The sequence below is a fragment of the Saccostrea cucullata genome, unplaced genomic scaffold (assembly GCF_032062105.1).
Source record: "Saccostrea cucullata isolate Sc308-1 unplaced genomic scaffold, CSIRO_AGI_Scuc_v1 ctg140, whole genome shotgun sequence".
NCBI classification, from domain to species: domain Eukaryota; kingdom Metazoa; phylum Mollusca; class Bivalvia; order Ostreida; family Ostreidae; genus Saccostrea; species Saccostrea cuccullata.
This window is the reverse complement of record NW_026927245.1, coordinates 169,290-194,675: the sequence shown is the minus strand read 5'-3', so window position 1 is coordinate 194,675 and position 25,386 is coordinate 169,290. Positions and strand designations below refer to the sequence as shown.

The following is a 25,386-nucleotide window of genomic DNA, read 5'->3' as shown; positions in this document are numbered from 1 at the left end:
CACTCCTACATTGCACCTGATCCCACGTCTGATGTTTTGGAGGTCCGTGTTTCCAGGTGCCATGGAGGAGTGAGTATCCTCTACCGACCGGTCACACCCGCCGTGTGTTTTAACAAAATAATTTTGCGAATGACCAATGACGAGGTAAGTAAATTTACGAGTTCCATTTTTATTGAAAAAGCAGCTTTCAATGATATCAAAAAGCCTGGACTTAATTTATCGTGGGGAATGGTTGTGTATAAAGTTGAGTAGTCGTAAGTTTTTAAGCTGTTGATTTTGGTAAAATCTTTTGATTTCAAATTGTCCAAAAGTTCTTTGGAAATTTTGAGTATCCACATGTAATTCACACCACTTCTTGAATATATTTTTGCAAAATACTCTTGAAGTGTTTCCTTCACTACTGTCAATATGTCAGTGAGGAGTAAAGAAAGAGGCTTGGTTGAACATTTACTGGAACCCGTGCAATGTATCTTTGTTTGTAAGGATTCTTATGAAGTTTCGGAATCCAATATATATGGTAGTTCAAATTCAGTTTGGGTCTTCGGGATATCAAAAATATTCAAAACTGACATATGATTTTGAAGAATTTCTTCCTTAGAAAGGGATCTATGAGTATAAGTTGGCAGGGGCATAGCAACCGGGGGGGGGGGGGGGGGGGGGGGCCGGGCCCCACCCCCCACTTTTTTTCCCAACCTTACTTATACTATACGAAATGTTAATTGAAAGCCTGGTTGCCCCCCCCCCCCCCCCACTTTTAGTGATGTACCGAAAATGTAGTATCCCCCCCCCAAAGTAGGATTTTCGACTTTAGGCAACTTTTTCCTTTTTTTTCTCTTTGGCTGCCCCCCCCCCCCCCCCCCCCCCCCCCCCCACTTTCAAAAACGATGCTACGCCACTGGTTGGATTACCACCTGTAGAGTTAAGGGTACTTACCACAAACAAAAAATGGATGCGCGGGTTGATATATATTTTTTGACTGATTTTGATTTCAAATGACATAAATAATAAATCCCTGAAATATAAAGACATCGTAGGTTTTCCTTGGTGCTTAGATATGAGATTTTGTTTTGCCTTCTATGTAATTCCATACAAAATTTTGTACAATTTTTTAACCTTATGACAAAATCTTATATAATTCTCCCACTCTATTTCGTAAACATTATTCAGGTTGTCAATTTAAATGTAAATCCATGAAAAATAATGCTGATTTCTGAAAAAAGTTTGTTTGTGTTATTTATCCTTAAATCCAAGTTCTTCTAAAATACAATTTATATAATGAGCCTTACAAACAAAAACAATGTTGTTACCTGCTTTGTCAGCAGGGAATTTGAAGCAGTGGGTTCCAGTTAATATTCTACCAAGCCTCTTTATTCCGTACTAAAATATTAACAACAGAAACTTCATAAGTACTGCACGATGTAATATGGAGGTACTAACCGGTAATTCGTGTACAAAAAAGAATTAAACATATACGGAGCAGAGCAATTAAACACGAACCATTGTTGTTAGTAAATTTTACTTCTTATGAATACAAAAAATACCCATGGGCATTTCGACAGGTTGTTCTATGACCTAACCTCTAAAACAATAGAAATATTGTCAAACAGAAACTCAAGCGTATTTTAGCTGCAGAATATGTTTGAAAGAATTTCTCCATTTTCCAGCATTGGTCAAGAAACCACCTTCATTTCTCATCCTAGACACATTCTTTAACCATCCTGTACTTTTATGCACCACATAACCGTTTGTAGTCATCTCTGCAGACCAATAAACTCAGTTGTTCTGAAATTTCATTCATCCGACAAAAAATATCTATTTTTAAACTATGGTAACTGTCAGTTGAAAGAAAAGTGCGTTCAATGACGTTTTACAATTTGCATTTTTTTTTTATTCTCGGGTTTTTAGCTTACTTGAGCTGAAAGCACAAGTGAGTTTTTTTCTGATTACCCAATGTTCGTCGTCCGTCCGTCTGTAAAGTTTTCACATTTTCAACTTCTCCTCGAGAACCACTGGGTCAATTTTGACCAAACTTAATACAAAGCATTCTTGAGTGAAGGGGACTTTAAATTTTTAAAATGAAGGACCATGTTTAGTTACAAGGGGAGATAATCAAGAAAAGACAAAAATAGGGTGGGGTCATAAAAAAATCTTCTACTCAAGAACAACTGAGCCAGAAAAGCTGAAACTTACGTGGAAGCATCCTGGGGTTCTGTAGATTCAAAATTGTTCAAATCATGACCCATGGGAGTAGGATGGGGCCACAATAGGAAATTAATTTTTTACATTGAAATATATAGGAAAATTCTTCAATAATCTTCTCATGAACCACTTGGCCAAAAATCCTGAAATTTATCTGGAAGCATCCTGGGTAGTGTAGATTCTAAATTGTTCGAATCATAACCCCTGAGGGCCACAATAGGGAAGCATCCTGGGGTAATAAAGATTCTAAATTGTTCAAATCTTGACCCCCGGGGTAAGTCACGGCAAAATAGGGAAGCCAAGTTTTACATTGAAATATATAGGAGATCTCTTTCAAAATCTTCTTTTCAAGAACCATTGGGCTATAAAAGCTGAAATTTATGTGGAAGCATGCTGGGGTAGTGCAGATTCTAAATTGATTGAATCATGACACCTGGGTGTAGGGTGGAGCCAAAATAGGGAATCCAAGTTTTACATTGAAGCATACTTGGTTAGTGTAGATTCTAAATTGATTCAAACATGTCCCCTCTGGGTAGGGCGGGGCCACAATAGATATTACAAAGGGGAAAATGTGGCCTATGGTTTAAGTTAATATAGCACATGGATATACTTATCCACTGACTGTGAGTGGGAAATAACTCTTTTGTCAAACCCACAACAGAAACTTATCCCCAAAGGCTTGCTTGATGAAAGAGCAATTAAACTCTTAGTGTATAAGAGTTTTCTCAAATTGTTCAGTTATTTATATTTTTCATAAATGGTAGATTGCATTAAGATACAATATAGATTATGGTAGGCAAGGGATTTTCTTAATTTAACTGAATAGCAATAAATAGTGTCCGACAAGGAAAATGTGCAATACAAAACCATATAGTACAATCTGATTACAATCAGATCCTTTGATCCCCTCACTTAGATCGCTACTCAATATATGTGAGTGGATCAAAGGATTTGATTTTTATCAGATTGTCATCCTGTATGAAGAAAACTAATTTATATTCAAAATACTGAAAGCTCCACAAATAATTTCGAATGCTTTATTTCAGGTCCTTGATCCATTTGTGTCCCATTCAAGATAAATCTGTATTTTATCACACACAAAAAAAAACAGAAAATATAAATCCAACTCCACTAATGAGATTGAAAAATGCATGTATATGTTAATATCACAGAAAATCTATTGTAAGAATGCAACTTATACCACTCACATGTATGCACACACACAAACAGACATAAGCACACACATATACACATTTATTGTTAAACATACCGGGTAAAAGCACAATTGTCATCAACTCAAAAACCATCTAATTCACACTGTCTTTAATCACATACATCCATCTTATTGTTAATGCTTGCTATTTCATTGTATTGCTCCGTAATTGTCTGTTTTGGGGGCTGGTTGGTAGATTAGCCCCCTCTGCTTCTGGCGGTGGAATTTGACGGCGTGACAAGCAAAGCCCACTGAGATGAGGATGAAGAGGATGAAGAGGGTCATCATTAGAGCGAAGGCCAGGTTTGTCATGTAGTACTCCCTCTTCGTGGTTGGTAAATCGGAGCTGGAGTCAATCATAAAGCCCAGACTCCATCCAATCTCTGTACTTTTCAGCTGTAAAAAAAAATAATTACATCAAACCAACATGGTACAACATAGAGATGAAAACCAATAAAGTTCTGTATTATCATTGTACAAAAGTCTTGTTCCTTTCAGCTGTCAGTAAATTAATGTGAAAACACACATAATCTCTTTGTTCTATTCAGCTTACAAATGGAAATCTTGCTTATTTATTGTCATTTTGTAATTTCATGATCATAATACTGTATAGCAGGTTAAAATCGCTGTCAAAAAAGATCGTGGTTTCTTAAATTTTCAGCAAATTGCGGTTGTTTAAATTCACGGAAAGGAAAAGTCAGACATTTTTTTATCAGTACTTGCAAGCATTTTTCTTTAGGTATATATTATGTAGACTGATATTTCCTGTCTCTATCTTACCAAAGTCTGTACATGCATATCGCGCATATCAGACAGGAAAGTCAAGTCCATATTGTGTTGTTATAACGAAACACAGGACTGATCCCGTTTTGAAGTCAAAACAATGTTACGCAGATTTTTTTTTTAATTTCTGAGTCTAACTTAGAAACCAGAAGTCTCTGTCGAGACTGTAGCTCTACTGGTTTGTACTTATAACAAAGGATGAGAAAAGAAGCCATTGCCATCAGACCAAAACTGTAGAAGGAGTAGCATTTTAAAGGAATTTCACAGACATTTCTATTTTTAGTAACAATGGCAACAATGTTCATCGAAATCGAAAACCGATGCACTATTTTATGTGTCTTAGTGAAATCTACTTGTGTGCCAAGTAATATTTAAATCAGACCAAAACTGTAGAAGGAGTAGCATATTAAAGGAATTTCACAGAAAATTCTATTTTTAGTAACCATGGCAACACCGTTCATCGAAATCAAAAACCGATGCACTGTATTATGTGTCTTAGTATAGTTTACTTGTGTGCCAAGTTATATTAAAATCAGACCAAAACTGTACGAGGAGTAGCATTTTGAAAAATTGTTTACAGACCGACGGACAGACAGACGGACGGACGATGGACACCTTACTATCGCATAAGCTCTTCTGGTCTCTGACCAGTAGAGCTAAAAAAAATTATACCGTAGTTAAAATTTTGAATCATATAATTGAAATTAATTAACTGTCTTTACCTTAAATACTACGTTACAAGTGCCTTGATTAAATGTAATGACTGAGTGATACGCACAGGTGAAATCAAACAAGCATGTTTTATTAAATAATTGTATCGCACGTCTACTAGATGGCAAAATTAATAGCTATAGAAATTAATTTAGATAATTAATAAGCTTTAAAAACATCAACTATGCGATAGTAATTGCATCCATACTCCAGCATAATTATAAAGACAGTCTACATCTCGGATATATATTTATTACTGCCTTTGTGTTTGTATGGAAACATAAATAGATTTAAAGAATCTAATCACACTTAACAGTATAATTTCAATTGATCATTATAAATCTTTTAAAGAATTATTAACTGTATGTTGAATTCGTGTAATTTCTTTTTCTGCGAATATAGCGAATATTAACTCCACGTTTCCTGCTGTACAGTATTTAAATCACAACAGATATGGAATTTGCTTAAACAAGAAAAATAGATTATTTACATATTTGATTTTCAAAAGATTCTTCTAAAGCTTGTTATTTTATGACACCTAATGCTTTTAAGAATTGAAAAAAAAATAGCTTGGACCATCCAAAATTTCAGTTTTCTTCAGGTCTCTCTGAAGCTTAGCAAAACTTTATCTAGATAATCAATTGTCCTTTTTGAGTAAATCTGTTTGTGATTTGAATATTATAGCTTTACAGAGACCTGAAGAAAACAGAAATTTTGGATGGTCCAAGCTACTCTCATGCGCCCCGAATTTATTCGAGGCATATATTGTTTTTGTCCTGTCTGTCTGTTTGTCTGTCTGCTTATCTGTTTGTTGTCAACTTTAACCTTCGCCATAAGTTTTGAATCGTTCGAGATAGACTTCATATTTGGAATGCATACTTCCCTAATTAAACACTTTCAACTGACACCAAGGACAATGACCTTGTGACCTTGACTGTGACCTATATGCTAAAAATAGATTTTTTGAACCTTCGCTATAACTTTTGAACCATACGAGATAGAGACTTTATATTTGGTATGCATACTTCACTAATTAAGTGCTTTCAAAGACACAAGACCTTGTGACCTTGACTGTAACCTAAATGCTAAAACTAGCTTTTTCAAACCGTGTTGCCACCGGGCGCATAGTGTTTCACAAACACACCTTGTTTTTTTTTCAATTCTTAAAAGCATTAGGTGATTATACAGTATTAAATAAAGGTCTGTCAAGAAGATATTGCATTCTTAGTTGCTTTACAGTGTTGTTGATTTTTTTCAAAACAGCTACACCCATATTTTTTTGACAAGTCTTTCTATTTATGATACAAACATCTGAAATGAAATCTTTGACTACGACTCAGTGTTTCTTTGACCAATGGTAAACGTTACACGGGGAAACAAATGCTAAGATGACTAGTACTTCACCGAACCTCATCAACAAAATGCAGATTCTGCCAAGTACTGTTGTCAAACTTGTAGGCCTCTGTCAGCAAGATCTGTATATAAGTCCCACTAAAGCAGTACCAGGGTAGAAAGTCCACAAGAGTGGTCGGGTATTTCTCTCTTAACTGCAGGGAGAAGAAAATCATGTGATAAAGATCTATGTCATGAATAATAGAGAGAACGTCAAGTGATTCCACATCAAGATTTACCTAACAGCAATTTGAATTTTTAAATGGTGGAAAGGAAGTCTTTAAAAATGGTTTTTATAAAGAATAAATATATTCTACACATTGATGATTAGATCTTGGAAAGAACCTACATTCAAGGAAAGATAACTCTACCTGTTTCCAGGTCATGTGACAGACATCTGACAGAGCTGTTTGGAATTCTGCCAGGCTGTTGGAATCCGTCTGATTCAGGAAGCTCAGCTCATAGTAAAAATTGGAAAATGCCTGCAAAACACAAACAAGAGGCCCATGGGCCACATCGCTCACCTGAGAAGCGTTGACCATTCTGTTCTTTACCAAATTTCCCCCTTGTTATACATAATGCATCCCCACCCTACCCCACTGATCATAATTTAGACATTTTGAAATCTACACTACCCCATGATCCTTCCATGGGCACATATGTTTCAGCTTTTTTGGCCCAGTGGTTCCTGAGAAGAAGATTTTCAAAGATTTTTCCTATATATTTCTATGTAAAACTTTGATTCCCTATAATGGCCCCGCCCTTCCCCTGGGGGTCATGATTCCTACAATTTAGAATTTACACTACCCCAGAATGCTTCCACATAAGCTTCACTTTTTCTGGCCCAGTGGTTCTTGAGAAGAAGATTTTCAAAGATTTTTCCTATATATTTCTATCTAAAACTTTGATTCCCCATTGTGGCCCCGCCATTCCCCCGGGGGTCATGATCTGAACAATTTAGAATCTACACTGTACCAGGATGCTTCCACATAAGTTCCAGCTTTTCTGGCCCAGTGGTTCTTGAGAAGAAGATTTTCAAAGATTTTTCTTATATATTTCTATCTAAAACTTTGATTCCCCATTGTGGCCCCGCCCTTCCCCCGGGGGTCATGATTTGAACAATTTAGAATCTACATTATACCAGGATGCTTCCACATAAGTTTCAGCTTTTCTGGCCCAGTGGTTCTTGAGAAGAAGATTTTCAAAGATTTTTCCTATATATTTTTATGTAAAACTTTGATTCCCCATTGTGGCCCCGCCCTTCCCCCGGGGGTCATGATTTGAACAATTTAGAATTTACATTATACCAGGATGCTTCCACATAAGTTTCAGCTTTTCTGGCCCAGTGGTTCTTGAGAAGAAGATTTTTTAATGACCCAACCCTATTTTTGCCTTTTCTTGATTATCTCCCCTTGCGAGGGGATATGTCCCTTCATTTTTACAATTTAAATTCCCCTTCATCCAAGGATGCTTTGTACCAAGTTTGGTCAAAATTGGCCCAGTGGTTTTTGAGAAGAAGTCGAAAATGTGAAAAGTTTACAGACGGACAGACAGACGGACAGACAGACGGACGGACGACGGACAAAATGTGATCAGAAAAGCTCACTTGAGCCTTCGGCTCAGGTGAGCTAAAAATCCATAAAATAATTACATAACTTGCAACTATAAAAAGTTTCAAAAAAAAAACAACATATCAATACATTGTCTTGTGCAATTCAAAATGGTTTTAATAATTGCCATTTTATTTTTTATATTATATTGTGATTCAATCACAAAAGTCCACAAAAACTAGGCATTATCTGCAATGTCTTAAGTTTCTATGATGTCTTAATTGGAAGCTACAGAAACTGATTTCTGAAAGTTTCAAGTGTGTTTCAGCACCCTGATTTAGTGACTTACATAGAACTGTCCATAGACAGGTGGTTGATAGGTTCCATTAAAAGAACAGGTTTTGTATGGACAGGATTGGTTAAAGTCAAACAACTGATGGGTGACCACTGCACACTCTGTGATATTGCCACTACCTCGAAAAGTGAAATTGGTATTCTGAAATCAATAATAGAAAAACTGAAAGTATTATGGCTGAAACATTGATAAATTTAACATTCTATTTTACGAAAGATAAAATACTGGGTTTGATCAAAAAGCAATGTCAAAACTGCTTTCCATTTTTTTTAATATTTTATATCATACTTGGATTTCTTGGGTTGACTTTTTTAATGGTACCCTTAGCTACATGCCGTTATATTTTCACCAAAGCACACACTTATCCTCAGTAAACATGAAAGTTACAAACATCATAAGTTTCACACCTTTTGTAATTTTTTCAATAAGAAATTTTATAAAAGCCAAATACATGTACTTAAAAATTATCACCACGACATAAATCAAAGGCCTGAAGGGCCTGAGAGTCGACTCGCTCTTCATTTGCTGTTCAATGTCTTTTAGGAGAGAACTGTACTCGTTTGTGCAACTTGTGTCCATTCCAACAGAAACTAAATAATTAGATTTTTTCCAAGTCAAGGGGAATAACTCTGACAAAAATGATGCAATCAAACCAAAATAAAACTTGACTTAGATATTTAGCTGATAAATCTGTATACTAGTATTAAATTTCATTTCAATATGTGCTATCTCTGTGAAGAAAATGAATGGCTTGAATAATATAATAATATAATAAATAATATAATAGTGAATAAGGCTGTTTAAAATTAAAACTACGTTTAACGTCACCCGCGCGCGTAGGTTTATGAGAAATTCGTCTTTGAAAAAAACAAACAATTCGGAATTCCGTATGTCTGTTCCGGTTTGGTTCTACAATTAGCGACTGAATTCTGCCTCCCGTAGTGACAGAAAATGTGCTTTGATAAAGGCAGTTAGTGTCTTATTAAAGAAAACTAGTGAATTAAAGAGTTTGGGACCATAAATGTAAGTAAAAAATAGATGATTTTATGATTGAAGTTAATGACAAAGTCTAGTTTGTTGATTTTTTTGTCAGTCTTCGAATCACATGTTCAAACTGACAGTGACAGACTCTCAGTTCGTGATTTTATTGGCTGAACTTTTCATTGTATTTTGGAGAGAATCGAAAAACTTTTTTACCGAGTGGAAAGTGTGTCAAAATCCAAGATTTATATATAGTGAAAAGCATCATTCAAATCTTATTTAATATGTTTCATATTAAAAATATTTCTGTAAAAATCGAAAGGAACAGTAATGAGTAAAATAATTGATTTCTTCATAATTCATGTACCTACAAATAGCTACAATTTTTGGAAAAGATAATACTTGTCATAACCATTTGAGCAGGGAGAAGCTTACTGAATAAAGGGGCTTTCAAGTGAAGGAGAGTAAGAAAGAAGTTGAGGTATTCCAAGACGTGAAGAATCCTGTCCTTAGTTTGGAATTCAAGGTATTAAAAATAATCTAACAGCCATCAGTATGGTCCAGATATTAGTATTCACACTTTCAAAACATAATGCTAGTAGGTCTAGTACTAAGAAAAAAATACAACATAATTCAATTTGAGATATTTCAACAGTTTTAAATATTGAACAGTTTTAAATATTGTCATCAAAAATTTAATTGTAGATATTGATCAACTTTTCCCATAAGAAGAAGCATTTGCCTCCAGGGTACCATGGACGTGTGGCAATATAAATCCAAAGAACAACTGAGGCCTAGTTAAAAGCCACTTTCCTGCACATTCACTCTTAGACTACATTGTTTGCTAACAATAGGACTCCAACTGATTTACATACTAAGGAAAAACTCTGCTAGGGGAATTAATCTTAGGTGTCATATCAATTAAAAGCTCTTATTACTTAATTGTACTGTTTTAAATGTAATGAATAGGTTAATATGAATAAATTCACAATTGTTTGAAAATTTTGTTTGTTTATTTTTTTCCTCCCTCCCTCTTAGGTTTTGAACTTTAGATGTGACGTTAAACGTAGAATTAATTTTGAACAGCCTAATTGGAATATTTCTATTCCAAGGGGCATAACTTTGTAAAAATTGGTGTAAATGTACCCAAAACAAAACTTGACCTAGATACTCGTTTAAGAATCTGTATACCAAATTTCACTAAAGTACATGCAGTTTTTGTTAAGAAAATGAACGGAAACTAAATGGACCCACGGGCTGACAGACAGGCAGCAGCAAGGCAATATTCCTTCCTTGATCTCAATTACAATTTAGGCAATTACTATGAAGAAAGGTCGTTGGTTTAAACTATAATTGCATCATTGTCTTGTGGCATTTTTTTTACAGCTAACCAAGACTTCTAAAATAACCATATTGAAACATTATTTTGAACACAAGGATTTTAAAAAAATATAAATAAATTGGAAAACAAAACTTGTTGTAAGAGCAAAATTTATTTAACAAAGATTACTTAAACTACATGTAAGACTTGAAATATACATGGAGATTACAAACAGGATGAGATATCTTTTAAATGTCAATTTACAAATCATTTGTGAATTCTATAAAATTTTAAGTGTTCAAAAGTCAAATTACAAACAATGAGGAACTGACAGTTCTACTGGTTACCAATTTCTGGACAAAAAGGTAATTCTTATCACTGAATACAAAACAAACACATGCAAAGATGTACTCAAAAGTGGAAAAAGAACTAAGAAAATAATTAAAAATCATAAAAATCCAACGATTATGCATTATTACACTGGTTAGGCATTCCGTCTATTTTAATGTTTAAGATGCCACAAATGTTCAATCAGCAATCATAATCACTAAAACTAGAAATACAGACTGTGGACAAAAGTAACGGAACGATTTACGTCGCCGTTTTATATTTGGAAAATACTCGCGTTTGATTCGATGCTCAAAATAGCCATATTACGTAAAAGCTACTAAAAATAAATTACATTTTCTGAAAGAAGAAACAATTTTGCATTTCTCTGATTTTAAAAACAAAGCTCATTTTTTAAAACTCACCTTAATATTTTGTGATGTATCCTTTGGCTCTGCGTACCGCGGCCATTCTTTAGGGGAGAGATCGATATAAATTTTGAATTGTTACGCAATCAAAGCGAGTCCAAATCGAAAATATTTTATCATATAATTGTTCCACAGAAGTTATTTCATGCATGGATTGTTCTATTTTTCTTTTAATCTTTAGCCATAAATTTTCTATGATGTTAATATCGGGGCTCTGCGCCGTCCACTCCATTGTATTGATATGGCTGTTTTCCATGAAAGTTTTCGTTGCCCTAGAACGATGAACTGGTGCATTATCATCTTGAAAAACATAATAATTATTATTGTCCGGAAAGTGTCTTGCTATCACTGGCCATAGATTGTCATCTATAATTTGAATATATTTATCTGAATTTATGTTTCCCTCCACACGTGTTAATGTGCCGACGCCATGACAGGTTATGCAACCCCAAACCATCACGGAAAGTTTCTTGTTTTTAATTGGTGAAATGCACTCTGGTCTAAATGCTTCGTCACTTTTTCTCCAGATGTAAACTTTATTGTCACTGCCAATAACAACTTGGCTCTCGTCTGAAAAAATTACCTTTTTCCAGTCATCGTCTGTCCATGTTGATTTTTCACGACACCATGCTACTCTCCTCTGTCTGTTTACAGGGGATATCCTTATTTTTTTCTTACAAACACAGCGATGATATTTTTGATTCTTCAAAAATCGCCACACTGTCTTTTTAGACACATTTCTGTTTTCATTGTTGTTGAATGTTTCTGTCAAATCAGCCAGCGGAGTTTTCCTGTTAGTTTTCACTTTTCGCAAAATTTTTCTCCCGTCACGATCGCTCAAACTTTTTTCTGACCTGTTTTCGGGGCAGTTTTTACAGTTCCTCGTTCACAAAAAATTCTATAAATCCGGTGCACAGTTGTTTTAGACATTTTAAGCATATCTGCAACTTTTTGAAAAGAATTTCCATTCTGAAGTAATAAAACAATGGATTTTTTAAGACCATCTGATGCGTAAGACGATTCTCAGCCATGATTTTGGGGACAGATTTACTTACTTTTGATTGCAGACGATGAATAATGACGTAGTTAATGTAAACAGGAAGTAGTCATCAATCTAAAAATACCCAAGGTGTAGCATCAAATCGTGTCTACACCGAAAATGCCAGCTATAAATAACGCGAACATTTGCATCAACATATAAACTAACGTAATTCGTTCCGATACTTTTGTCCACAGTCAGTACATCCATCTCCGACACATAAAAGGTACATTCTAATTACTTACAAAATATTTTATTTACAAAAAAAAACAAAAAACACAAAAGCCAGAAAAATTTAAGAAACCCATGACTCAACATGCACTTCTGCAGTGAAAAATTAAAATAGATGAGACTATCCCTTATGAACAATTATTCCCAGAGAACTTACTGGCTATTTACTGGTAAAAAAATTTTAAAATCCTGGACAAAGTTGATACAAGTATTTGAGAATTGCAAAGTGTTTTCATGTTTAAAAGTCAACTAAAAGACAATGAGAAAATGGGTTCCACTGATACATCAAAAGGGGATGAAAATTCTTAATAGAATAGGGTAATTGTTGTCACTGAATACAACATAAACACATGTACAGTAGAAATGTATTTAAAAGTCAAAAGTGAAAAAAAACTAAGGACACACACACACAAAATTACTCAATATACAAAGCCTCTTGTTCATGCACTATTATTAAAGGGTATGTATGTGTTGTAAAAATGTATTCTTTCTACCAACATAATCACAAGAAGTAGAAAACATGTATGTATATATAAATGTATAAATCAAATCACTGCACATGGAATCTACTTCCTAATGACCTGCAAAATATTCTCATTAAAAAAAGGGAAACATCCAAAAACATCATGTCTCAAGATTCTGTTCAGCAGCAAACTTGAACATTTTTGACAAGAAAACAGTAGAACATCAAAAAGTTGTTTGACTAGAGTCTAAGAGTATTTGACACTGTGGATACTGACTACGAGGGTGGTAGCTATGAAAAAAAGATATCTTGCTTCATGCACAAATTTCACAAAACTCTTCTGCATACTAAGCAAAGTACTTTTTAGCTTTTCCTATTGTTCTTTAATACATAAAACTTTGAAACATTTTGTCTGTGAAACAGAAATGCACATTTAAGCAACAAATCAGTACTCAATCTCAGTTTTAGTTGTAACCTATCTAAAAGTAAAGTAAGACATAAACAGCTAAGGGAAAAAAATGAAAAAAACAAACAAAGTGTTGATCTCTTGTATTGGAAAACAATTTAACCCCAAAGCTGACTCCCTTTGCTGCAGTTTCTTTCTCAGCAGAAACCTCTACTTCTAAATTTTGAAGACTCTTGACTTGGATGTCAAGGTGAGACTTTTACTGTCCTTCACAATGACGTTCAGTAACGTAACAGAATTTCCCTCTCTTAGGTCTTTTAGTTTTGACATGTTAAAGGATGCACTTTGCACTCATTGTCTTGTCTGCAATTCCCATTATCACATATTTCTTTTCCTCATCATTAGCATTGTATATGTTTTCTCTTCAGCAACAGCACGGACTTTCATAAATACAGGGGTCACATATGGACCTTCTCTTTTGCTCTTAAACAAACCTTCCAGTGTAGGCATCTGAAATGACAACAAACAGAATTTTAGATGAATACGATATAATTTCTCATAATAACACATATAAAGATCTTCAATGATATATTATATCAAAACATTAACTTACCATGATGTATAATTTGCATCACTAGGAACACATACCCAAAATTAAGAAATATCAAAATCACGATGATTATACGAGAGCCATAAAATGTCTCAGTGATTGAGTACATTGAAACTCAACCATTTGTTTTCAGTAACTGAAACGAATGGATCAATTTTTTGGTGGAATTATGGATCCCGAAATAACACCCAATTCTACATTTCCATGTGCTTAGTCTACACCCATTTTTTATTACTTAGTCAAAAAAAGTTATAAATTTTCAAATAACAACAAAAATCGTCAATGGTACAAAATGGGTTCATATTCAAGATGTTGATATTTATTCTCTGTCTCCAAGTCTAAACTCCAAAGTCAAATACTCCAAAGTCAATTGTCAAGATTATTTTTTGTAGACTCTGTAAACATGCTTATCTCCAAGATGCTTCTCCGAAGAGAATCGTGTGCAATATTACAAAACTTCATAGAACCGGAACTACTTTCACTTCTGGGAGTTAAACTTACAAAACATAACACTAAACAGCGGCTGTATAGGACCTGTTTGTACACAGTTATGCGCATCGTATGTAATTCATCCCCTAAATATGTGTATTCTAAAAAATTAAAATTCCCGTAGTACACAGAGTAATTTAAATGAGCGTTACGTACTATAAACGTATCAGGTTTTGCACTACAGTACAGTGTACACATGAAGCGAATATATATGCAGGAATAGCAAACAATAAACGACCGTTGTCAATCAATACTAAATACAATAATTTGCACAAGAGATAATAAAAAAAACAATGACTTACTCTTGCAACTCTTGCTGATTGTCTCCATAAATGTGTACGCACCTCCGTCGATTGTTGTCTTGTTTACATGTACAGCTTCCCGCGGAAAATGTCAAGTGATTCAATATTAACATCAAGTCGTTCGTAAAATAATTATGCGAGAGTATAGAAATCGGTTTTATGGGGAAGATTTTCATAAAATTAATTCTAAATATTCTCTTTCCTTTCACCATTTTCATACAAAATCACTTTCAAATACTCCGAGGCAGGATGTGTATTAAGTTTTACAGGGTTTCTAGATGTGATACCTTTATGTACTTTGAGAAAAACCCCTAAAATGTGCACTTGGCATATATTCATGCTTGTGTCATGTACACAATGTTTTATTTTTAAATTCCGAAATAAAAGTTTTAAAAATACTTAAATATAGAATCGTTAACAATATTTCAACACAATCCAAAATTCAACTCACTCAAAAAATTATTTCTTTACGACTTCAAGGTATTAATTCACAGGATTTGTTTGCAACCAATGTAGGAATACACAAAGAATGTAGTGATTTGGTGAATCCGCTTTGATATGCCGCTAACGACAAGGATTCATCTCGCTTCGCAAGCCGACTCAAAAAGGAGCTGAATAGTACTAGACAAGTTAAGCAATTAACTTGCAAATGAAGATAAATGTATGAAAAATGAACCTATATTTCTCTTTTGTGATCTGGGGAGGGTTGTACCTTATGATTCAGCCCCCTTGCCCCTTTATAGAATATTACAAGAAAGACAAACCTTGCTAACAGGTTTTTCAGATGAATCTCTTGTACATGGTGCCTCAAAAACATCAGAATAATGTTCAGTTATTGTTTTTCCTTGGGGTCCACAGGGATTGACAATATCCAGGGTGAAGTTCTGGCTCTATAATATGATACAAAGCAAAGTTTAGTTTTAAAGTGCAAGCCTAAAAATGAACTAAGGACTACAAAAAAGCACCCAATTTATCAGAAGACCACCAAGACAGAATAATGCTGACCATTCATACGCGCATCTGCATGAAATTGAAATTACATTGAATGACTTTTATGTAATCAATTTAAATGAATGTATTCAATTCTGTAGGATTCAAGTATCGATCTTTATCACTTTTAATATTATTTTTACTGAACATATTGTATGCAAGGTTATTTTGGCCCTGTGTTATTTTCACCTTTTCATACTTGAAATCAATTTAGCCCCATCTTAATTTAGCCCAGTCATAGTTTTGTTTCAGAAATTATACTGTATTCTTTGAATTTGCCCCATTTTAAATTCGCCAAAATAAGGATAGGGTGAAAGGGGCAAAGATAAAATGGGGGCGAACATTTCCCTGTATACAGTACACTGAATTTTGATCTGATTTGCCATGCATCACCTACCTTGACCAGTAATGCTTGATATCTCCGCTTGATTTCATTGATGCCGTAACACAGGTAACTCTGAGTATAGACGGTGTAATTTTTCTCATAAAGCACAGCATTCCCGGTGAAATTATCTGGCATTTTGACTGAGGAGCCGGGGTAGAAGGTAATTTGAGTTGATGCCCCTCCCATGTCTAATGCCCCCACAGTTCCCTCCCCTGCCCCCGATAAATCTCTCTTATGTCGGGACTGTGATACTTCTGTGGGTGGTATCTGTGTGTAACAGAAAAAAATTACATTAATAAAAACTGCTAGTTAAATGTTAATTATAAGCAACATGCATACATCTTTTTGCTTTCCTTTTGAAAGTTTTGCAATTTACAGTGTGCTTACAAGGAAAAAATCATTTATCCAGTAACACAGAAAAATGCATTTTAAATCCTGCAAAATCACTTTAAATTAACATAAATTAATATTATTCTACTATTTTTCTAGATACATTTGTATATAATATAATTATAATATATTACTGTAATTCACATATTTTCGTGGGGTCAAATTTTCATGGTTTGAGTAAAAACTCTTTGTTCGTGGGGATTTGGATTCGTGGATGAAGATTTGTTGAATAGTTATGTATGAAACAGTTTACATTTCGTGGTGGACATGAATTCGTGGATCTCTTCATACCTTGAAAACACCGAAAAATTAACCCCCCCCCCCCCCCCCCCCCCCCCCCGAAAAGGATGAGTGCACTTAAGCTATGAGAGTTGGATCCCGGTGTTTTGCACAAAATAAAATCCCGCAAAAAAAGTTTTGCAAGATTTATGATAAGTTAAGTTTTTAGTCTTAGTAGTTGGTTCTCCTTGTAAAACAGGTCCAAGCCTTCCAATTTTTAAATTTGTTACAATTATAAGATTGGAAACCCCCACCCTCCTTACCACACCAAACTTTGCCAGGACATAGTTAGATGTGATCCAGGAGAAGAGCCCCCCTCCCCCCTACTTACCACACCAAACTTTCCCAGGATGTAGTTAGCTGTGATTCAGGAGAAGAGCCCCCCTCCCCCCTACTTACCACACCAAACTTTCCCAGGATGTAGTTAGCTGTGATCCAGGAGAAGAGCCCCCCTCCCCACCCCCGTCTCCCTCTGTACTTACTACACCAAACTTTTCCAGGATGTAATTAGCTGTGATGCAGGAGAAGAGCCCCCCCCCCCACTTACCACATCAAACTTTCCCAGGATGTAGTTAGCTGTGATCGAGGAGAAGAGCCCCCCCCCCCTACTTACCACACCAAACTTTCCCAGGATGTGGAAGATGAGATACACTCACTGATTGAATGTCCATTATATAAACATGATAGAGATGACTTTTTTACTATTATTGCTAAAAGTAATAAAAATTTCTATACTTTAACAAATAAAGAAAATTTTTATGGATTATGTCTAATGAAAATGACATGTTGCTTATCAAGCTGGGTAATTTTTTAATCAATATCTTTAAAATAAGAAATAGCAAATTATGCAATGTTAAACAAAGAAACAAATAAATAAAAAAGAGAAATAATGTTTATACTCTAGTTAAAAAAAAAAAAAAGAAAAAAAAAAAAAAAGAAGCTTTATATTTACAGTATGTTGATTATATATGTTGCAATCCCCAACTGCTGTATCATCATTTATCTTTTGTTAGTTGCTACTATCAATTTTGAATTTCTTCTTGTATATTTTTCTTATTACTTGTATGCCCTGATGGGCCCCAAATTGGTATTAATAAATCTTATCTTATCTGTAGTTAGCTGTGATCCATGAGAAGAGCCCCCCCCCCCCTCCTCCGCCTACTTACCACACCAAACTTTCCCAGGATGTAGTTAGCTGTGATCCAGGAGAAGAGCCCCCCCCCCTCCCCCCTACTTACCACACCAAACTTTCCCAGGATGTAGTTGGCTGTGATCCAGGAGAAGAGCCCCCCCTCCCCCCTACTTACCACACCAAACTTTCCCAGGATGTAGTTGGCTGTGATCCAGGAGAAGAGCCCCCCCTCCCCCCTACTTACCACACCAAACATTCCCAGGATGTAGTTGGCTGTGATCCAGGAGAAGAGCCCCCCCCCCTCCCCCCTACTTACCACACCAAACTTTCCCAGGATGTAGTTAGCTGTGATCCAGGAGAAGAGCCCCCCCCCCTCCCCCCTACTTACCACACCAAACATTCCCAGGATGTAGTTGGCTGTGATCCAGGAGAAGAGCCCCCCCCCCCCCCCCTACTTACCACACCAAACTTTCCCAGGATGTAGTTGGCTGTGATCCAGGAGAAGAGCCCCTCCTCAGACCCTGTAAGGATCCGGGCCTGTGTCTTAGGGTTGGTAAACTGGAACTTGGAGGACTGAATGGTGTCACGGACCACATCCATAATGGCATCCGACACTGAGGAGTTCACAGCGCTGTAAAGGGTTTAAAAACTTCGGAGTAAATAAGAACAGTGAGAGTTACTCTCCCCTTTTATAGTCTAAAATAATTGTACTATGCATATCTTTGAATTGTCAAATTAATTGATATTTAAATATTTATATGAACCCAGCAGAACTCAGATTTGACTTGTAAGTAATAAATATTTTACTGATGAGATCAATTTGAAATTGTCAATGTTTAGTTAATAGTCAAGAAGACTGATCATTAAACAGCTCTTAGTTTAGGAAAATTTTAAAATTGGCACTTACTGTATAAGCCTCATCCCTGCTGTGGCCCCTAGAAACACTGGGGTTTTGCTTTGTTTGTCATCGGGAACCACCCCCTCCGCCTCTCTCAGACACACTTCTAGAGGAGGCCTCAAAGCAGAAGGGTTATTTTCATAACTAGAGATCCCTCCTCCTGAATTATTAAAAAAAAGATGTCTCATTTTTCACAACTTTCCCAGAATCCAAATCTGAAATCTGTGTTAAAAACATGATTAACCGCATTTTCTCTGCTTAATTAAGGGGGCATGAAACTCACAACATTGGAGAAGCACTCTTGCTCATCAGAACTATGTACTTGGTTTCTATGCTTTTAATTCAAAATTTGAAAGAGGTACCCTTGCCTATTATAACCATGTACCTTTGGTCATCATAACTATGCACTCGATAATTCATTTAACACCCAGGAGCACTTAAGAAGAAGATTTTCAAAGAAATAATGCACTTTGATCTACATAGCCCTGCCTTAGCACCAGAACCCCTGGACCTGGGGTCTTGAATTTTACAATTTTGTCAGAGGACTCAATGATTATTACAAACAGTTTCATCTGCTTTATGTCTAAGAGTCAACAAGAAGATTTTTAAAGATAGCACTAATTCTGATGGGTTTTTTTTTTTATCTCTAGGCCAAAGAAGCAAGGACCATTCAAAATTATTGTACCCCTTCACCAATTAGTGCTGTATGCTAAAATTGGTTGAAATCGGTTAAAGGATTCAAGAGAAGAAGCTGAAAATGTTCAAAAGTTTATGACCAATGCACGATGGACTAAGACAGGCAAAAATAGAAAGCAGTCACTCAGAAGTCCAAAAAATCTAGCAAAGAGTGGAAAATTAGAAATTTCAGTCTTAATAATAATTACTTTTGTGAAAATGGAGCAACTAGAAAACTGACCAGTCAGCAAGGGCCCCGCCATTGGGTAGAATTAAAAGGGTACAGCTTACAGAATGATTAATAAATGTACAAAGAAAAAGCAACAGCAACTGTATTCTTAAAATTTCAACATAATTCCTGAATATTCAAAAACCTGAAAATAATATTCTTGTATTTACATTAGGCAGTAAAGAACAACTTAACATTGAATTTATTTTTAAACAATTATGAATCTTGTGTTATATAAAATGCCAGCCTTCAATGAATGCAAATATCATGAAGGCTTGACCTTAACTTCAAACAAACAGCAGTTGCAGACAAAGGTTTTCATTAATCTTAAAGTGACAGATAAAGAGAAGCCTACTAAATTTTCTGCAGCAGGCTAGATAATTAATCCCAAGGGATTAATTGTACCTCTCTCATCATTTTCTTCTAAAGTTACAATAAGAACTTTTTCAGTATTAATGATAGAATGGGGTTTTTATACAACTACATTAAAAATTAAAAACATTCTTGAATTAATATATTTAAAAAAAAAAAAGGAAAAAAGTGAAAAAAAACTACCCTGGTAAATCAAAAAATCTTCTTTAATCTATTTCTTTTTTTAGGATTCAATGAAATCATAACTAATAATCAAACAAAAATAAATAATAAAAATTTATATTTAAATCCACATTTCAGAGTGTTCATAGCATTCCAAACTGATTTAACTTCAAAACAAACTTCATTTGCAGACAGAGGTGGTAATTAATCTCAATGTGACAGATAAAGATAATGCTCTGGATTTTCTTCAGGAGGAAAGCTAATTAATCCCATGGGACTCCTAGTAGCATTTAGTTTACTGAATGGGAACATCTTCAGCAGTTATCTCTCTTTGCCAATGCATTCTTATATAAAGTTAAGGAATCTACCCCACCACCCCAGCTCCAAACCAAGGGACATAGAGAACCAAACTTAGCATCAAAATATGTATTTTTGCCTACTGAACTACCGTACCAAATTTGATCTTAATTGGGCAACCATAAAAAAAGTTGCCCGTTTTCTTATGCATAGTTAAGGAATCTACCCCACCACCCCAGCTCCAAACTAGAAGACATAGAGAATCAAACTTAGCATCAAAATATGTATTTCTGCCTATTAAACTACCATACCAAATTTAAACTTGATTGGGCAACCATAAAAAAAGTTATTAGAAAAAAACAGAAAATTTGTGGACGGAAGAGTGACAGACGGACAGACAGACAGACGGACGGACAGACAGAGTGATTACTATAGGGCACCCGCAAATCCTTGCGGGGCCCTAATTAATATAAAACTTGAGCATAATCAATAATAAGTAATTCATCAATATAAAGACAAATACTAACCAGAAGTCTCTGTCGAGACTGTAGCTCTACTGGTTTGTACTTATCAAAAACCATTGCACTATTTTATGTATCTTTGTGTAGTCTACTTGTGTGCCAACTTATTTTGAAATCAAACTAAAACTGTAGAAGGAGTAGAGTTTTAAAGGAATTTTACAGAAAATTCTATTTTTAGTAACCATGGTAACACCGTTCATCGCAATCAAAAATCGATGCACTATTCTATGTATCTTAGTGTAGTCTACTTGTGTGCCAAGTTATATTGAAATCAGACCAAAACTGTAGAAGGAGTAGCATTTTAAAGAAATTTCACAGAGAATTCTATTTTAGTAACCATGGCAACACCGTTCATCGAAATCAAAAATCGATGAAGTATTCTAATGATCTTTGTGTAGTCTACTTGTGTGCCAAGTTATATTGAAATCAGACCAAAACTGTAGAAGGAGTAGAGTTTTATAGGAATTTCACAGAAAATTCTAGTTTTAGTAACCATGGTAACACCGTTCACCGAAATCAAAAACCGATGCAGTATTCTATGTATCTTAGTGTAGTCTACTTGTGTGCCAAGTTATATTGAAATCAGACAATCAGAAGGAGTAGTGTTTTAAAGGAATTTCACAGAGAATTCTAGTTTTAGTAACCATGGTAACACCGTTCATCGAAATCAAAAACCGATGCACTATTCTATGTGTCTTAGTTTAGTCTACTTGTGTGCCAAGTTATATTGAAATCAGACCAAAACTGTAGAAGGAGTAGCGTTTTTAAGGAATTTCACAGAAAATTCTATTTTTAGTAACCATGGCAACACCGAACATCAAAATTAAAAACCGATGCACTATTCTATGTATCTTAGTGTAGTCTACTTGTGTGCCAAGTTATATTGAAATCAGACCAAAACTGTAGAAGGAGTACTGTTTTAAAGGAATTTCACAGAGAATTCTAGTTTTAGTAACCATGGTAACACCGTTCATCGAAATCAAAAATCGATGCACTATTCTATGTATCTTAGTGTAGTCTACTTGTGTGCCAAGTTATATTGAAATCAGACAAAAACTGTAGAAGGAGTAGCGTTTTTAAGGAATTTCACAGAAAATTCTATTTTTGTAACCATGGCAACACCGAACATCAAAATTAAAAACCGATGCACTATTCTATGTATCTTAGTGTAGTCTACTTGTGTGCCAAGTTATATTGAAATCAGACAAAAACTGTAGAAGGAGTAGTGTTTTAAAGGAATTTCACAGGGAATTCTAGTTTTAGTAACCATGGTAACACCGTTCATTGAAATCAAAAACCGATGCACTATTCTATGTATCTTAGTGTAGTCTACTTGTGTGCCAAGTTATATTGAAATCAGACCAAAACTGTAGAAGGAGTAGCGTTTTTAAGGAATTTCACAGAAAATTCTATTTTTAGTAACCATGGCAACACCGAACATCAAAATTAAAAACTGATGCACTATTCTATGTATCTTAGTGTAGTCTACTTGTGTGCCAAGTTATACTGAAATCAGACCAAAACTGTAGAAGGATAGTGTTTTAAAGGAATTTCACAGAGAATTCTATTTTTAGTAACCATGGCAACATCGTTCAACGAAATTAAAAACCGATGCACTATTCTATGTATCTTAGTGTAGTCTACTTGTGTGCCAAGTAATATTTAAATCAGACTAAAATTGTAGGAGGAGTAGCGTTTTGAAAAATTGTTTACAGACAATAAGACAAATCATCAATATATATCGCATAAGCTCTTCTGGTCTCTGACAAGTAGAGCTAAAAATTAAATCAGTATCAATGGGCACAGGGAAAAAAAGTCTGGAAAACAGTTCAATGATGATGCAAACTGAGTTGGGACTTAAGACCCCTTATTTCTACCTCTCCATCAAAGATAGAAGAGCACAGAAACAGTACGAAGCTGAAAGAACATGATTCCAACAGAGAGGCAGAATATGCTTTATAAAGCAAGAGAGTTTTAGATGAATAACAGAATAGTTTACAGAAGAGTTTTTTTTTTTTTTCTTGAGAGTGATTTTGAAGGACCACCGGAGATGTGGAAGGTTCACCTGAATGTTGTCAGGTGGTGGTGCTTCAGTCAAACCCTGGAAAACAGTCAACAATTAGAAGTCTTCTTAGTCTAAGGGTAATAACAATTGTGTTATGAATACTGTTAACTAACTATTATTGGCGGCATCATTTTATTCATGATCTATAAGTTTGAAATCAATCCCCGACTATTATTTTTTTGCCACCGAAGAAACACTCTCTACAAATACAAAATATAATTTGTTGGTGGCCATTAAGGAGGACCTTTAGCTGAAAAAATTCCTGTCAATGAATTTTTTTTGTATTTTTCATATTACTAATTTAATATGGTACTTAACATTTTAAAACGGTCCTGTCATGAGATTTCTAGACTTATATGTTAGATAACTCTAAACGTATACTCAAATATTTCAGAATATTCATAGTGTAACTGTTTAAATTATCTGAAAGCATTTGTTTTAATTTCATAAAGTATTTGGGTGGGATAATTTCTGCATTTTTCAAGGCAGACTGCTGGGTAAAGAGAAATGAATGTGTGGATTTGGCAATTTCACAATACTTAAATGTTGACAAGATCTTTAAAAATTTTGAATATTAATTTCTAAAATTTAATGTTTACAAAACAATTTTAGAATAAAATTACACAAGAACTGTTGATTTCAACAATGTTTAACATGTTATTTGTATATCAGCATCGACTTTGACGCGCAATCTGTCTTTTTAGTCATGAGACATGTGCCTTGTCTCCCCTTAATATTCCGGAGTTAAAGTAAGTTGCAAAACTTGCACATATTTCTCGCACACAAATAAAAGATGGTTTTACAATAGGTCAATCAAAATAAAACTTGAAGTTGATCTGTGAGCAAGCCATATAGAGTCACACATCAAAACTTAACTAAACACATAACAAAAGTCTGGAAAACTAACTATGATAGAATGACTGACTGTATATACTGTATATAATACAATATTTAGTTTTATGTCTCAGTGTTTACAACTTTATTTTACCTGTAACTTTGCAGGAATGAATCTGATTGGCTAATGCCGTCTGCTGGTGACATTTGGTATTCCACTTGTAGACAAACAGTTTGGTATGAGAGGAACCGGCATCTAGTACAACTCCATACTAAATGTCACACGACAGAGTTAAATCAGAGTTAAATCAGCATCTAAATAACAACTTTATACAAAACAACAAACACTAAAAAATTAGAGATGAAGTTTGATAGAAAATGGTCTTTAGTATGCAATACATGTATTACTCTAGAGGAATAGTTAAATAATACAATTCCTTTTTTTTTGACAGGGAACACTGAAATCAGGGAATTGTATGACTTTGTTATCAGGTTATCTACTTATAAATAGAGGTTTATACAGGTGTATATATTCAGGTAGGGGCACTCCTGGCACAAGCCCCCTCAAACAGCAAAAAAATTTCAAAATACATCTATAGTTTTCAATACCCTAGATCGATGAATAGATAAATTAAAGTTAAATTTTTGTTAAAATAAGGTTCTTTTATTATTAATTTTCAGGAGTTAACTTGGACTTTGCCCCATTTCCTCTACTGGTCAAAAGACACTGTCCTTGACCTGCTGTTGACCTGGAGGATTCCTTGACCCCTAGCCATCTAACAGCTCACCCTGTAACATAATGTAATACCATTGAGAGATGTTTGTTTTTTCTAGCATACAAATCTACATACACTGTAAAGTGGTTCCTGGTCCTTGTGATGTAAGATAATAATGACCACCAGTCCAACCATGCCCACCACGAAACACACCACAGCAATAAAGAACCACACATTACAGTTCATTATCTTTGTCTGGAGATCAACTTCATCATCTGAAAATAAAAAAAATAGAGAGATCTGACTAAGTGCATGTTCAACCCAGTCAAGACACATTACCCGGTACATTGCTACCCCTGGACCTGTTGATGAGATGTAGGATTGCTTACATCTTGGGAAAAAAATACCCTAAATCTTTATGCAACTACTTTTATATTTTACAATGAATTTGAACCATGCATGCACAAATAAATTCTGTGGAGTCAACATTTGCCCATTCTGCAAATTTTTTCATATTTCCAACTATCGTTGATGTCCTGGTATACCCCAAACAAGAGGCCCATGGGCCACATCGCTCACCTGAGTAACTTGGGTGATGCAAAGAGGTCATCCCAAGTTAAAAATGCCCCACTACCCCCTTA

At 34.9% G+C, this 25,386-nt stretch overlaps 1 protein-coding gene across 1 annotated transcript; it reads right to left on the bottom strand.

Annotated features, from left to right (window-relative positions):
• Positions 1 to 3,220: 3,220 nt before the first annotated feature.
• On the bottom strand, positions 3,221 to 25,355 carry LOC134273845 (ectonucleoside triphosphate diphosphohydrolase 8-like). The gene is made up of 11 exons (XM_062756054.1): positions 25,325 to 25,355; positions 24,881 to 25,020; positions 24,184 to 24,301; positions 18,884 to 19,034; positions 18,436 to 18,607; positions 16,188 to 16,442; positions 15,565 to 15,690; positions 8,198 to 8,344; positions 6,670 to 6,780; positions 6,316 to 6,453; positions 3,221 to 3,808 (listed from the first exon to the last, which is right to left on the bottom strand). The coding sequence occupies exons 1-11, from the start codon at positions 25,353 to 25,355 to the stop codon at positions 3,563 to 3,565; spliced, it is 1,635 nt and encodes a 544-aa protein (XP_062612038.1). The 3' UTR covers positions 3,221 to 3,562.
• Between the last annotated feature and the right edge of the window lie 31 nt (positions 25,356 to 25,386).